Source organism: Marmota monax, unplaced genomic scaffold (genome assembly GCF_021218885.2).
Source record: "Marmota monax isolate L192 unplaced genomic scaffold, Marmota_monax_Labrador192_F-V1.1 WCK01_AAM20220418_F8-fsc00024, whole genome shotgun sequence".
NCBI classification, from domain to species: domain Eukaryota; kingdom Metazoa; phylum Chordata; class Mammalia; order Rodentia; family Sciuridae; genus Marmota; species Marmota monax.
Window position 1 is genome coordinate 1,901,970 of NW_026695224.1, and position 16,803 is coordinate 1,918,772.

General features: G+C 34.2%; 1 protein-coding gene across 4 annotated transcripts in view; it reads left to right on the forward strand.

The window, feature by feature from the left end:
• Nucleotides 1–16,803, forward strand: part of Phkb (phosphorylase kinase regulatory subunit beta) — a 225,231-nt gene that overhangs the window by 19,514 nt on the left and 188,914 nt on the right. For all 4 annotated transcript variants that reach the window (XM_046435179.2, XM_046435180.2, XM_046435178.2 and 1 more), the window contains one exon: nt 16,475–16,564. In XM_046435179.2, coding sequence (XP_046291135.1) covers nt 16,475–16,564 — 90 coding nt within the window. The remainder of the gene's footprint in view (nt 1–16,474; nt 16,565–16,803) is intronic.

A 16,803-nucleotide genomic window follows, 5' to 3' on the forward strand; every position in this document is an offset into this window, starting at 1 on the left:
TAGTTTGGATCTGGAATTTCCCTCAAAGGCCCATGTATTAAAGGCTTGGTCACCAGCCTGTGGTGCTGTTGGGAGATATAACCTTTGGTAGGTTGAACCTAGTGGAAGGAAGTTGGGTCATTAGGAAACTGCCCTTGAAGAGGTTGTTAGGACACTGATATCTTCCTCAGTCTTTGCTTCCTGCCCATCAGGAGGTGAACAGGCCTCTTTAGTTATATGCCCCCTCCATTATGTCCTGTGCTAGCACAGGCCCAAAACAACAGGGTCAAGTGTACATTGATTGAAGACTCAGAAACTGAAAGCCAAAATAAACCTTTCCTTCTTTTAAATTGATTGGTCATGTCAGGATTTTAATACAGCAACAGAAACTTGATTGATAAACCTACAAACTTTTCTTTCAGAAGTATTTCTACTTTTATTTTGTTTATGAACATTTTAATTTATGGCCAGTTTATTATACAGTACAAGTGAACCTAAACTATTTTGCTAATTCATAGCTTATAGTGTTTTTTCAAAATATTAGTATTCAAGGCTTCCTCTCATCATATCTACTCTACAATATATCAGGACAATTTTTAATTAGTAGTAATACCATTCATATTTAATGCACTGTTGAATTTTGCCAAGACAAGAATATAGAATAGGCATCATCAAAGTGTAAATGGAAATGGATCAAGTCCATTTTTTTGAAGTGCCAAATGACTTGAAAGCGTTATTTCTGTGGAATAAAATAGGACACAGCAAAATGCCTTCATCACAGTTTTATCACTACAATAACAGAAGACATAATAAAATTAAATAGTTCTTATAAAGATTGAGGATGCTTTATAGAAAAGTTCTTTTCCTTTCCATGTAATTCAGTTAATAGTGAACTAAGACTATCATTTAAGTCTTAGAAGTTTGGAATTTAAATTATTCACCTGTAAGTATGAAATAATGACCTTTAGTTTCTCTTGCAAAATCTTATATGTGCAGATTTTATTATTTTTTATAAAGTAATCCACTTTATAAGGCTACATGTGTATATTCTAGTGATGGTGCCATTGTTCAAATCATTTTTTAATCATCTCCTTTTCTGATTTCACTCATATCCCTTTTTATATGCAATAGAAAAACAGAATAGGATAGATGAATAGAAGAGAATAAGTTGAATTTATTGTCACAGTTTACTTATTAATGAGAGTCTTACTTCATCTGCCTTGACTAATCAGCTTATTCATTGCAGCTGATTCTTAGGAACTTTTGGCAATGTTCAGACATTAGAGGATGGTAATTTTATTTGTTCAATAAATATTTGTTAAGCACTCACTGTGTGCCAGCCCCTTTTGGCACCAGGGTTAATACAATGAATAAAACAATAAAGATTGAAAACATTAAATAACTTTTTATACTTCTGAATGCATTTTTTTCCTCAAAAGGAGTTCTTAAAACTTTTGGGAGATTAAAGTTGTTGGAATGTGACTTTGATCTCACAGAAATCATGCAAAATCATAATACATTATGGGGAGGTACTCTACTGGACTATAAATAAGAGAAGAAAATGAAATAGCTAATTGAGTGATTGGTATTCATAAGGTCAACATGTGAAACATCAACTGGATTTAATATCCTTAAATAGATTTTATGGGCCATGCTCCTTCTCTAAAGGTCACTGTAAGAACTTAATACCTTTTTATTAAAAATAAAATGGGAATGGTGGAATGGCCTTTTCACATCTTATTTGGATAAGTTGAATTGGCAAATTTTACTTCCTTTTTATAAAATTGTGTTATTCATATTTGCCAGTTCATACTTTATGTTTAAAATGTTTCTTAGCCAGCTTATTGTCTTCCATAGAGAACATGCAATTAAAATCTTGAAGGCTCAAATTAACTCTGATAATAGAGTCATTAAGTAAGTAGAGGTATGTATGTGAGTATATACACATATACATATTTTGGAGCAGTCTACTGTTTAAGGCAGAAAATGAAAGCATGAATTAAGGACTCTTAACTCTTCTCAGTAAAGCATTTTTTTGTGATGCTTTATAGTATAAGGAAAGGAACACTCCAACAGTTCTTTTTAGAGAGCCCTGTGTTCAAATTTAGACTGCCATTTATTAACTTCTTTGTGCCTCAAGTTAATAACAATCTCAGAGCTTGGTAATAATTTTGAAATGGGATCATGTGTATAAAATATCTTGTACAATATATAGTGGATAGGCATGAGATTTCCCGTTTTTAAAAAATACTCAAGTATTGATAAATATCTTATTATATAATATTTAAATATAAATATATGGAGTAAAAATTCCACTCTTCTTAAATAACTTTTTCTACAGAAATTGTGCAAAATCATAATACGTTATGGAGAAGTACTCTACTGGACTATAAATAAGAGAAGAAAATGAAATAGCATTGTGCATGGTGGAATTAAATAGAAAAGAAAATGAATTTAAGCTTTTTTTCTCAAGTCATCTGTAGTATATTCAAATTATTTAACTCTAAAAGTTAACATGCTTTCATTGTAAAGTGAATAAGATGAGTTTTCTAATTTGTCTAATCGTAGAAATCTTGCTGAGGAGATCATACTTCATCATTAAATCAGAGATGTCAGTGGTGAAGTAGGACAGGACGTAACTTCTGAGAATAAATTTATAAACTGGATAACAAGTTCTTGAAGTGTATTTTTGTTAGCTTCTCTCCTTTTCCCTCTTTCCTACCAAAGGTTTAAGGTCACCTACTGTGTCACTGAATACACCTGTTTTTGATCAACTTCCAATGCAGCATGCAGATAACACACTAAAATAATAGTGAAAATCAAATGTATTGTGAGAAGAGCTGTCATTAAAGTGTTTACTAAAAGTTTTTAGAATACAGATGATTGTGGGAATTCAAGAAGACCTCCCCATAATCATGTAATTCACTCAATTTAATAAATATTTCTTCTGAACTTAATATGTGCCAGCATTAGGGATACAAATTTGAGGATGTAGTAACTTGTTCCTTCTCTTGCAATATTCTTCTAGTTTATATCAGGGGAAGAACAAAGGGGAATTTTAAAATGAACTGCTCCTCTGAAGTTAGTGAAATAATTTAAATTTCAAAGTTGCTTGAAAATACATAATATTTAGATATATCAGATAAACAATTATTGTTCTTTGGGAACCCTTGCTATCTTCAAGGCTCAAAAATTAGTATTTTAATAATTTATTGATAAGCTAAGATATGGTTTGTATATATACTGTATTTTTATGTTTATATGTCAAGCTTTGTTTCTTTTGCTTTTTCATGCCTACTCTTGTCAATACCCATACCTACTTTGTCTATACCCTTCCTTTCCTCTTTACAGTTCTTTATTCATATGTGAGTACAGGGAATATATAATTCCATGAAATTATGGGACTATTTAATCCTGTGCAGTAGGCATACTCCCATTAGGTAATGGAGAAGAGTCTAAAGTTGGAATCATTAGAATTGGTGAATTTCAACTTACTCTGTTCTCAAAGTTAGATAATCATTAATAAAACACATATAGGAGATTCTGGTTGATTTTTTTTTTTTTTTTCGTTGAGCTCATATCCTTCTACATTCAAAAAGTTTGTATATTTTTCAGCTAGAACCCAAGACCCAAACAAATGTGAAAACATATTGTTGGTATTTTAATTTCAAATGACAATATCCAATATTGAGTAATATATAAAGTGCTTTTTAAAATCAATACATGAGAATTTTTGCAGACGTTAATGCAATTATATAAAAGCTCTGTTATTGTTAAAGCTATTCGTAAATATCATCTGCCTAAATTTGTTCTATCTGTGAGAAAACATAAGTTGGCTAAATGCTACATTATTAGTTACTTGAGGTTTTTATGTGGCTTTTGGGAATTAAGTTTTATTATTTCAAGAGGAAATGGTCTTTTTTGAATCCTGTAACTTGGGATGTTCTTTCCTTATGACTTAGCATAAAATATTCAATATTTTATAACCTGGAAAAGTTTTATAACCTAAAAAATGGACCATTACAAACTTCTTAAAAATTATGGAATACATTACTTGTTCTAAAATCAGTTTAGAAAACAAATTTCCAATAAACTAAATACCTAAGTGTAAAATTTTATTTTTTACATTAAAAACAAGAAACAACAGAAAACTGAGATGACTGTATATATATAGCAGGATTGTCAAAAAACATTTGAAAAAGGAAAATTAGAACTAAATGAAAAAAAACTTGATTTTTGACTGTTAATATTGGTTTCCTTGGAAATGTCAAGGAAAATGTTTCAAATCGAATACTAAATAAACACTATACAAATAATTCTTAGAAATTTATATCAAAAAGACAACAATCAACAATAGCAAATGACAAAAGGATGTAGACAATTCACAGAAGAGCAAATTGTGATGTCCAATTCGTAAGGATTCTCAAACTCACTGATAGTATGAAAAAAGAAGTTAAGTAGAACCTGTTCTTTTGGTGCTGGATATTGAACTCAGGCCCTTGTTCATGCTAAGTTCATGTTTTACCACTGAGTTACATGGACTTCCCCCAACCCCTAGATAAGTTTTTAAAGGAACAGAATATGCACTTTTTTGGCATTTGAAATATTCATTTGCTATTATTTTGTAAAAATTACACTTACTTAATTTAATACTGCTTTTGGATATTTAGACTAGAGGTAGACAAATTTCCCTATACAGATAATAAATATTTTAGGGTTTTTTGAATATGTGTTTTTTTGTCACAGATGCTCAATTTTATATTACATCACTGAATATACAAAACTGGGAAAATATGTGTTGTTATCTGCTTATATATGGTATTTTCAATGTATAGACATCTAGGTGAAAATAAATTTAAGTATAGGTAAAAGTAAATCATAGTGAAATAACTAGGAAGTGGTGAGTCTTCATTATTTTGTTTTTGATGATTTTTAAATTGGAAGTTTATAAAATTTAATGTTCAATAATGGTTGTGTTGACAGCCAGCTCCCCAAATTCCTGGAAACTTAATAATTGTGCTCTCTCCAGTTGGTACTAGTTGACTCCAGCAAATCATTGTATATAAGCAATATTGTTTATAGTGGCAAGAACAGGAAACAAATTATATTCCTACTGATAGGTACTAATTATTGTTCTATCTCTGCACCATGGAATGTAAAGTGGCTGTTAGGAAGAACCATTGCCTTGAAGTGATTCTCACATGTTGTTAAACAAGAGTTACAAAGTACAAGGATCAGCCCTATATCATGATCCCATTTTTAGAAAACTGGCAACAACACAGTACCCTCATTTATGCACATGTGTTTGATTATAATTATATAGACATCAACAAAAATGTGGTTACATTGGAATGAGAACATGGGTAGTGGTGATGTAAAGGACAAAAGGATTATTGTCTGATTAAAAACAGCATATATGTTATGATTGTATGTGTGGTAAATTTTGTATTTCTAAAAATGCCTTAGAGGAATGCACCAGAATGTTAATGATAAAACTGTTTCAGAGTGATTGAATGTGGTCCTTTTTTAAAAATCTGAAGTTATTTTAATTGAGGAAGAAAAATCAGAATATTATTGTCAAAAGGATTTAGATTTATAATAAAATTTTCTATTTTGTGAAAGGACACTCTTGGTTCAGTTTGTAAATAAAGTTGTTAGTGATATACCCTTTCTTTACCTAGACCTTTTCATGAACTTCGCTTCCAAAATTTAAGATTTGTACATTTTCTTGTTTTACAACTCTCAGTACTAAATATGATTGCATCTATGTACATGTTTATAGTTTTATGCCCGTCCAGATTTCAAATAATAATTCATTATTTGAAATGCTAATATTTTCAAGGTTACAAGGCAGATGTCCCCTGTTCTTTTAGCCCTACAGGGGAACTGAATTTTCTTGTCATTTATATTTTAAAATATTCTAACTCTCTACCTTCTACTATTTTTTACTCAAAACCTTAGCCTGCCATTGCCCTATAAACCTTAGTATCCTGCCAAATATATGATCCAGAATCTTATGAATATGTATAAATTAATTGAATGAATAAGTAAAATGATATTTGTCTTTTTACTATATATGGAGAAACAATAAAGCTACTCCAAGGATCATAAAACTCTTGATGAATAAACATTTTTGAATGTGTTAAACAGCTTTGAATCATATAATAGAAAGTATGATGCCAAAATAATAGACTATTGCTTTCATAGTAGTTTGCTCAACAGTTTTCTTTTAGAAGATTTCTTCTTAAAAAATCTTTTTTATTCTTTTAATATTTATTGTTTGAATTACCAGTGCAATTTGTGATTTCTGAAGAACTACTTCATAATTCTTAGCAACCTTCTTTGTGTTTCATAGTACACATTCACAAAGTTTATGCTTTTTTTAGTTTATACTCTTTCTTAATGTTCTTAAGGGTTAATGGAAATGTCTTAGGAAAGAACTTCTTTAATCTGCTTGTTAGTAAATAGCTCTTCCCTACTTCAAAATAAAGTTGTAATATTTCTCTTCAACTTCTGCCTATTGTTTTTTTCCGATTTCTCTATATCTCCTTGAAAATAGTGTGTTGTTAAATGAATAGTATACAGGTTATGTTATTCTAATACAAAGGCAGTTAATAAGTAAAAAATCATATTGAAATGTTTAAATTCATTTTAAAAACTTAATTAATAAGGTTTTTTTTTAACTGTTCTGTTTGGACATCGACATAATTAAAGTAGAAAAAGAATAGAAATGAAAAATGTACACATAAAATATTTATTTCGTTTTAAACCTAGATCATTTATTAGAATTTCCTGTGGGTTTTTATTTTATTTTTAATTTTTATTGTTGGTTGTTCAAAACATTACATAGTTCTTGACATATCATATTTCACACTTTGATTCAAGTGGGTTATGAACTCCCATTTTTACCCCATATACAGATTGCAGAATCACATCGGTTACACATCCACTGATTTACATATTGCCATACTAGTGTCTGTTGTATTCTGCTGCCTTTCCTATCCTCTACTATCCCCCCTTCGCTCCCCTCCCCTCCCCGCTTCTCTCTCTACCCTATCTACTGTAATTCATTTCTCCCCCTTGTTTTTCTTTTTTCCCTTTCCCCTCACTTCCTCTTGTATGTAATTTTGTATAACCCTGAGGGTCTCCTTCCATTTCCATGCAATTTCCATTCTCTCTCCCTTTCCCTCCCACCTCTCATCCCTGTTTAATGTTAATCTTCTTCTCATGCTCTTCCTCACAACTCTGTTCTTAGTTACTCTCCTTATATCAAAGAAGACATTTGGCATTTGTTTTTTAGGGATTGGCTAGCTTTACTTAGCATAATCTGCTCTAATGCCATCCATTTCCCTGCAAATTCTATGATTTTGTCATTTTTTAATGCAGAGTAATACTCCATTGTATATAAATGCCACATTTTTTTTATCCATTCGTCTATTGAAGGACATCTAGTTTGGTTCCACAGTCTTACTATTGTGAATTGTGCTGCTATGAACATCTATGTAGCAGTGTCCCTATAGTATGCTCTTTTTAGGTCTTTAGGGAATAGACCGAGAAGGGGAATAGCTGGGTCAAATGGTGGTTCCATTCCCAGCTTTCCAAGAAATCTCCATACTGCTTTCCAAATTGGCCGCACCAATTTGCAGTCCCGCCAGCAATGTACAAGTGTACCCTTTTCCCCACATCCTTGCCAGCACTTGTTGTTGTTTGACTTCATAATGGCTGCCAATCTTACTGGAGTGAGGTGGTATCTTAGGGTGGTTTTGATTTGCATTTCTCTGACTGCTAGAGATGGTGAGCATTTTTTCATGTACTTGTTGATTGATTGTATGTCCTCCTCTGAGAAGTGTCTGTTCAGGTCCTTGGCCCATTTGTTGATTGGGTTATTTGTTATCTTATTGTCTAATTCTTTGAGTTCTTTGTATACTCTGGATATTAGGGCTCTATCTGAAGTGTGAGGAGTAAAGATTTGTTCCCAGGATGTAGGTTCCCTATTTACCTCTCATATTGTTTCTTTTGATGAGAAAAAACTTTTTAGTTTGAGTAAGTCCCATTTGTTGATTCTAGTTATTAATTCTTGTGCTGTGGTGTCCTATTGAGGAATTTGGAGCCTGCCCCCACAGTATGTAGATCGTAGCCAACTTTTTCTTCTAACAGACGCCATGTCTCTGATTTGATATCAAGCTCCTTGATCCATTTTGAGTTAACTTTTGTGCATGGTGAGAGAAAGGGATTCAGTTTCATTTTGTTGCATATGGATTTCCAGTTTTCCCAGCACCGTTTGTTGAAGATGCTATCCTTCCTCCATTGCATACTTTTAGCCCCTTTATCAAATATAAGATAGTTGTAATTTTTTGGATTGGTTTCTGTGTCCTCTATTCTGTACCATTGGTCCACCCGCCTGTTTTGGTACCAGTACCATGCTGTTTTTGTTACTATTGCTCTGTAGTATAGTTTGAAGTCTGGTATCACTATACCGCCTAATTCACACTTCTTGCTTAGAGTTGTTTTTGCTATTCTGGGTCTTTTATTTTTCCATATGAATTTCATGATTGCTTTCTCTATTTCTACAAGAAATGCCTTTGGGATTTTGATTGGCATTGCATTAAACCTATAGAGAATTTTTGGTAATATCGCCATTTTGATGATGTTGGTTCTGCCTATCCATGAACAGGGTATATTTTTCCATCTTCTAAGATCTTCTTCTATTTCTCTCTTTAGGGTTTTGTAGTTTTCATTGTATAAGTCTTTCACCTCTTTTGTTAGGTTGATTCCCAAGTATTTTATTTTTTTTTTGAGGCTATTATGAATGGAGTGGTTGTCCTCATTTCCATTTCAGAGGATTTGTCGCTGATATACAGGAATGCCTTTGATTTATGCGTGTTGATTTTATATCCTGCCACTTTGCTGAATTCATTTATTAGCTCTAATATTTTCTTTGCAGACCCTTTTGGGTCTGCTAGGTAAAGAATCATGTCTTCCGAAAATAGTGATAATTTAAGTTCTTCTTTTCCTATTTTTATGCCTTTAATTTCTTTCGTCTGTCTAATTGCTCTGGCCAGTGTTTCGAGAACTATGTTGAACAGAAGTGGTGAGAGAGGGCATCCCTGTCTTATTCCAGATTTTAGAGGGAATGCCTTCAATTTTTCTCCATTCAGAATGATGCTAGCCTGAGGCTTAGCATAGATAGCTTTTACAATATTGAAGTATGTTCCTGTTATCCCTAGTTTAGATTTCTAGAGTTTTGAACATAAAGGGATGCTGTACTTTGTCGAATGCTTTTTCTGCATCTATCGATATTATCATATGGTTCTTATCTTTAAGTCTATTGATGTGGTGAATAACATTTATTGATTTCCGCGTTTTGAACCAGCCTTGCATCCCAGGGATGAATCCTACTTGATCATGGTGCACAATTTTTTTGATGTGTTTTTGTATCCGATTCGCCAGAATTTTATTGAGGATTTTTGCATCTAGGTTCATTAGAGATATTGGTCTGTAGTTTTCTTTCTTTGAGGTGTCTTTGTCTGGTTTAGGTATCAGGGTGATGTTGGCCTCGTAGAATGAATTTGGAAGTTCTCCCTCTTTCTCTATTTCCTGGAATAGCTTGAAAAGTATTGGTATTAGTTCTTCTTTAAAGGTTTTGTAAAACTCTGCTGTATACCCATCCTGTCCTGGGCTTTTCTTAGTTGGTAGTCTTTTGATGGCTTCTTCTATTTCCTCAATTGATATTGGTCTGTTTAGGTTGTCTATATCCTCCTGACTCAATCTGGGTAGATCATATGACCTAAGAAATTTATCGATGCCTTCACTATCTTCTATTTTATTGGAGTATAAGGATTCAAAATAATTTCTAATTATCTTCTGTATTTCTGAAGTGTCTGTTGTGATATTGCCTTTTTCATCCCGTATGCTACTAATTTGAGTTCTCTCTCTTCTTCTCTTCGTTAGCATGGCTAAGGGTCTGCCGATCTTATTTATTTTTTCAAAGAACCAACTTTAATTTTTGTCAATTTTTTCAATTGTTTCTTTTGTTTCGATTTCATTAATTTCAGCTCTGATTTTAATTTGCCTTCTACTTCTTTTGCTGTTGATTTGCTCTTCTTTTTCTAGGATTTTGAGATGAAGTGTGAGATCATTTATTTGTTGGTTTTTTTCTTTTTTTAAGGAATAAACTCCAGGCAATGAATTTTCCTCTTAGACCTGCTTTCATTGTGTCCCATAGATTCCGATATGTTGTGTCTGTGTTTTCATTTATCTCTAAGAATTTTTTAATTTCCTCCTTGATGTCTTCTATAACCCATTGATCATTCAGTAACCTATTGTTCATTCTCCAAGTGATGCATGATTTTTCCTTCCTTCTTTTATCATTGATTTCCAGTTTCATTCCATTATGATCAGATAAGATGAATGGTATTATCTCTACTCCTTTATAATGTCTAAGAGTTGCCCTGTGACATAATATATGATCTATTTTTGAGAAGGATCCATGTGCTGCTGAGAAAAAAGTGTAACTGCTTGATGTTGGGTGGTATATTCTATATATGTCAATTAAGTCTAGGTTATTAATTGTATTATTGAGTTCTATAGTTTCTTTATTCAACTTTTGTTTGGAAGATCTGTCCAGTGGTGAGAGAGGTGTGTTAAAGTCTCCCATGATTATTGTATGGTGGTCTATTACACTCTTGAACTTGAGAAGAGTTTGTTTGATGAACATAGCTGCACCATTGTTTGGAGCATATATATTTATGATTGTTATGTCTTGTTGGTGTATGGTTCCCTTGAGCAGTATATAGTGTCCCCCTTTATCCATTTTGATTAACTTTGGCTTGAAATCTATTTTATTTGATATGAGTATGGACACTCTGCTTGTTTCCGAAGTCCATATGAGTGATATGATTTTTCCCAACCATTCACGTTCAGTCTATGTATGTCTTTTCCTATCAAATGTGTCTCCTGTAGGCAGCATATTGTTGGATTTTTTTTTTTTATCCATTCTACTAGCCTGTGTCTCTTAATTGGTGAGTTTAAGCCATTAACATTTAGGGTTATTATTGAGATATGGATTGTTCTTCCAGCCATATTTGTTTATTTCTGTTACTTAACATGGTTTGTTTTTCCTCTTTGATTATTTTTCCCTTTACTGTCCTACCTCCCACTGTTGGATTTCATTGTTATTTTCCATTTCCTCTTCCTGTAATGTTTTGCCGAGGATGTTTTGAAGAGATGGTTTTCTAGCTGCAAATTCTTTTAACTTTTGTTTATCGTGAAAGGTTTTAATTTCCTCTTCCATCCTGAAGCTTAATTTCGCTGGATACACAATTCTTGATTGGAACCCATTTTCTTTCAGCGTTTGAAATATGTTGTTCCAGGATCTTCTAGCTTTCAGAGTCTGTGTTGAAAGATTAGCTGTTATCCTGATTGGTTTACCCCTAAATGTAATCTGCTTCCTTTCTCTTGAAGGTTTTAGAATTCTCTCCTTATTCTGTATGTTGGGCATCTTCATTATAATGTGTCTAGGTGTGGATCTCTTATGATTTTGCACATTCGGCGTCCTGTAGGCTTCTAGGATTTGGGATTCTGTCTCATTCTTCAAGTCTGGGAAGTTTTCTCGTATTATTTCGTTGAACAGATTGCTCATTGCTTTGGTTTGGACCTCTATACCTTCCAGTATCCCAATGACTCTTAAGTTTGGTCTCTTTATGTTATCCCAAATTTCTTGGATGTTCTGCTCATGGTTTCTTAACAGTCTCACTGAGCTGTCTATGTTCTTTTCAAGTTGAAATACTTTGTCTTCATTGTCTGATGTTCTATCTTCTAAGTGTTCTACTCTGCTGGTAGTATTCTCATTTGAGTTTTTAAGTTGGTTTATTGCTTCCTGCATTTCTAGGATTTCTCTTTGTTTCTTTTTTATAACCTCTATCTCCCTATGTAGTTGATCTTTTGCTTCTTGGATTTGTTTATGTAACTCATTGTCGAAGTGATCTTTCATTGTCTGATTTTGCTGTCTAATGTCTTCCTTGAGACTCCAGATCATCTGAAGCATGTAAATCTTGAATTCTTTATCTGACATTCCATCTGCGGCAGCTATTACCTCTTCTAAAGTTGAGTTGACCTGCACAGCTTGTGGTCCTTTCTTTCCTTGTCTTCTCATACTGCTCGCGTTTCTTTCTGCTTGGTGAAACTGTTGTGTTATTGAATTTTCCCCCTATATATTTATATTGCTCTTGTATAGTTGCAAATTCTTCCTTACAGGGGCGGGGTGGCGGCTGTGCTCCTCCTCCAATTGGGGTGATCTGTCTATCTCGCCGGCAGGCCGCTGGGACCCTTCTCCAGGTCGCATGGTCTGCCTACCTTGCGGGCAACGGCTGGGCCCCTCCTCCAATAGGGATGATCTGTCTACAACGCTGGCAGGCCGCTGGGCCTGTTCTCCAGGTTGCAGGTCTGCCTACCTTGCAGGTGTAGGCGGTGGCTGTGCCCCTCCTCCAATTGGGGTGATCTTTCAACTAGGCCGGTGTGCCGCCGGGCCCCTTCTCCGGGACGCGCAGTCTGCCTACCTTGTGGGCGGCAGCTGGGACCTTCCTCCAATTGGGCGATGTGTCTCCCACGCCGGCAGGCCGCTGGGCCTGCTCCGCTGGTCGGTCGCAGGTCTGCCTACCTTGCAGGCGCAGGAGGCGGCTCTGCTCCACCCCTCCTCCAATCGGGGCGATGTGTCTACCACGCCGGCAGGCCGCTGGGCCTGCTCCGCTGGTCGGTCGCAGGTCTGCCTACTTTGCAGACACGGGCAGCCGCTCTGCTCCGCCACTCCTCCAATTGGGACGATGTGTCTCGGATTTTTATTTTATCTTTTAAATTTTTGTTGGCAGTGCAGTGCTTTCTTCTTCATGTTTTTATTTGTATTGAAACTTCCTAGATGTTGAATTCTTATATACAATTGATACCATTAATTACTTGTTATTTGACATCCAGATTTTTGGTGATATTCACTATAAGTTGCATAGAACATCTTTGCTTAATTTCATGTAGTTACTGAAGAAGCAGTACAGTGGTGATCACTAAAATGTTAACATATATTTAACCAAGCTATTCTTAACTCAGCATGGTCATTCTTTGAATATTAGGGAGATGTAAAGATAATCGTAATTTTCAGTGAATCAGATGATTTAAATTTTATACTTTCTGCTGTACTTTGTACATCCCCCTCCCACCTACCCCCTATTTTTTTTCTCGGTGGTAGGGATTATACCAAGGCCTAGTACATGCTAGACAGTTACCCTATCACGGAATTATATCTCTAGCTCTCTTACCTCTTACTGGATAGGTATTTTCTTGAGAAGTATGATTTTCTTTTTGTTTGTTGTTGTTGTCTATTAAAAAAAAATCCATTGGTAATTTTTTTTTTTTTTTGAGGAAAATTAGATGACAGAATCATTGTAGTTCTACTGAACATGTTCTTGCCACTCTTTCCAACATTAGGATGTTAGAATCCTCCATCTTGAGTCCTTATTTGAGAACTTAATAGGATTGTGTTTTATTCAAGATGTTCAATCATCACACTTTCTTGGATGAAGTACATTTGTCGTGTACTTTCCCTCTACAAATTTAGCATGATGGTACCTGGCTCTGGAGCAAGGGAGCAGCAGTTTTCTTTCCTAATGTTTTCTAGAACTTCTTAATCTAAACTGATTAGAAAGCAGGAGACAATGTTGGTTTTCTGACTTCCCTCACCCTACAGATAAGAAGTCAGTAAAAAAAAAAAAAAAAAAAGTCATGACATCACACTGTCCCTACCCTGACCATTCATCTGCCCCTCTTCCTTATTCTCATCATCATAGATTCCATTGGCTCTTCATTCTTTCTCTGGAGAGCTGCTGACCATCTTTCTTAAAAAGAGATCTGGTGATTTCCCATACTTAGAGCATGGTTTCAGATAGTGTTTCTTGGAACGCTAGGAAACTGTTGAACATCTCCTCAACTTAGATATTTGTCATCTAAATGAGACTTTATTCAATAAAGGGTATGTATGGATGGTGGGGGAAGAGATTGAAAAGTACTGACAGACTGGTTTAATATACATTCAGACTCCTTCAAAGCTAATTTCTTATTTCATCTTCCTTCCAAGTGACTTCCCAATAATAATACAGTACTGTCCAGCCATACTTGAATGCTTACCTTGTTAGAAGAGGTCATGCACTATAGTGGTAGCATGAGGAGAAGCTCTTGCCATAATACATGCTGTCAAGAGATGATTGCTGTCATGTACAACTCTCTCTCTCCTCATATTTAAGAAACTTACATTAATCATCACCTTCTTTGGGAATATCAAATGGGATGAAATTTCTCTAGTTTATTTTTGGAAGTATTTCTGAAACTGTGACTTAACAAGATATGCTCAAGAACCAATGGGAGCTGAGAGCTAAGAATCTAGAAATCAAATTTTATCAGCTTTAAAGTATTTTAGTCTTGGGCTGGGATTGTGGCTCAGCGGTAGAGCCCTTGCCCAGCAAGGGCATTGTGTTGTGTCCATCTACACCTAAAAAAATAAATAAATAAATATTAAAAAAATATTTTAGTCCATTTTGTCTTAGATGTAAAAGCACTAGTAACAAATATTTTTTCAATCTAAAACCATGATTTAAAAGTATCATTCAAAATCAATTCACCTATTTTGGTAATGCAGATTGATTTTAATTTTGATTATTTGATTTCATATGAACATGTATTATCCATAATCCATATTATTTACCTAACTATAATGAAAGTGTATATTCAAATTGATGACTTTATTTTTCATAAGTAAGGCAAAATACTATGTCTGCTAATAGAGATTTAAAATAAAAACAAAAGTGTTATTCACTCACAATCCTTCTCTCCTGCAAAAGTGTCCCCTTTAATTTTTTTTTTTTTTTTGAGAGAGAGAGAGAGAGAATTTTTTTAATATTTATTTTTTAGTTTTTGGTGGACACAACATCTTTGTTTTATTTGTATGTGGTGCTGAGGATCGAACCCAGCGCCCCGCGCGTACCAGGTGAGCACGCTACCACTTGAGCCACATCCTCAGACCTCTTTTAATTTTTTATACACACAGTATTTATAATTTGTGATTATTTTGTACCTGATATTACTTTTTTCCTCAGTGGATTAGCTTTACTGGAGTGTATAGTCTTCCAGAGCTTAGTACTTTACTCTAGCTAGTACTTGCTCTGTTATTCCTTTCAAACTCCAGGCTGCTCACACACTTATACCTACCTTGAGCTGACTGGATACAAGAAGGCAACATACCTGGGCCCTTGGTTCCTGTGTAAGAGGAGGCAAGAGGTCCTGGTGATCTCCTATGTTGTTATATCTCTCCATTCTTTACTATAGAGACATTCTGGTTAGTGCCATTAGAAAATGTCTTCACTCAGAGAAGGTCATTTCCTCTTCCTTGTTTTTATCTATAAATCATCTTTTTTCAACAGAAGATAATGGGATTGTTGCTTGAATTTATAGGTTCTTTCTTTACTTCCTTCATTATGTGGACTGTTTGCCTAAAGTTAAGGAATTCCTAATAATCTGCCTTTAAACAACAATTTTATGAACATAAATTTTTAAATTTTCTTTAACATCAGAATTTTAACACATGTTGACATAATTTGTTTCCCTGTGCCCCAGGTAAATTATAGAATAATTTTTCTGCTGTGTTATCATACTATATGGTATGCATTATCTGAACCCAGAGGTGGTTTAATTGTGACCTTGAGATGGTGATGATTTCTGAGTGCTTTTATCCAGAATGGAGGTAGTGCTTATCTGATGGTTGAAGGTTCAGATATCTTTCTTTCAGTCAGCAGTTGAGAAAGTACACTAGTCAAGTGAACAATTTTCTGTACCCATTTTGTGGCAAATTATTCATGATTATTGTGTATTCTATAGCTTTTGAGTAGTATGTTCTGCTAATGCCTTAAAGTAGTTTTCATGGCTGAGAAGTAGAAAGTAGATCTCTGCTTAAAGTCCAGATAATAAGGTGAGACTATTATGTATGTAGGAGAAAGTGGAGGCTTAAGAATTTCATTATGAAATTATGGAGTGCATTTGACTTTAGAACATTTTTCCTTGAGGTTCTTGGTGTATGATCATTTGACAGAAAATCTCCTGGTGAAACATTGGCATAAGGAATCAGGTTTGGATTTAAAGGTATATAATTAGATGTATTTCTCAATAATGAGAAATTATTGAGCTAGTGGCTATTGCATGAGTATTTGTGATATTTGAGTTGTTAGCACCAGTATACATATCAGATAGTTGGATCAATGAGGGTGAGAGTGTCCTGTGATATTTAGAATGCTTGTTTCTCTCTTCTTCTCTTACCAAAAGTTTTACCAGTAGTGTGAGATGGTAGTTCATGAATAAAAATGAAAATTAGGTTGTTAAGTAGTGCTTCTTTATTTGTTTATAACTTTTGTTTATCTGAGTGAAAATGACCTAATTTGATAGGTTTTCATTTTTCTTCTAGGCTCAGTTTATGAACCTCTGAAAAGCATTAATCTTCCAAGACCTGATAATGAAACTCTGTGGGATAAATTGGATCATTATTACAGAATTGGTAAGCAAACCTGAGGGAAACATGGTAGCTGTGATTAGTATTCACTGTACCCTAGTTAGATTGTGTATATTATGTGAATGATGGTGTTCTATAATTTGGATATTGGATCATTTCAAGTGCTTAGACAGCAATGCAGTCTAGTTGCACATCTATACAGGAATTATAAAAGGAATCATTCAGATCGTACCTGGCCCTTGAATAAGTTTACAACTGTTAGCAGTATCTTCTGTGTTTTTAAT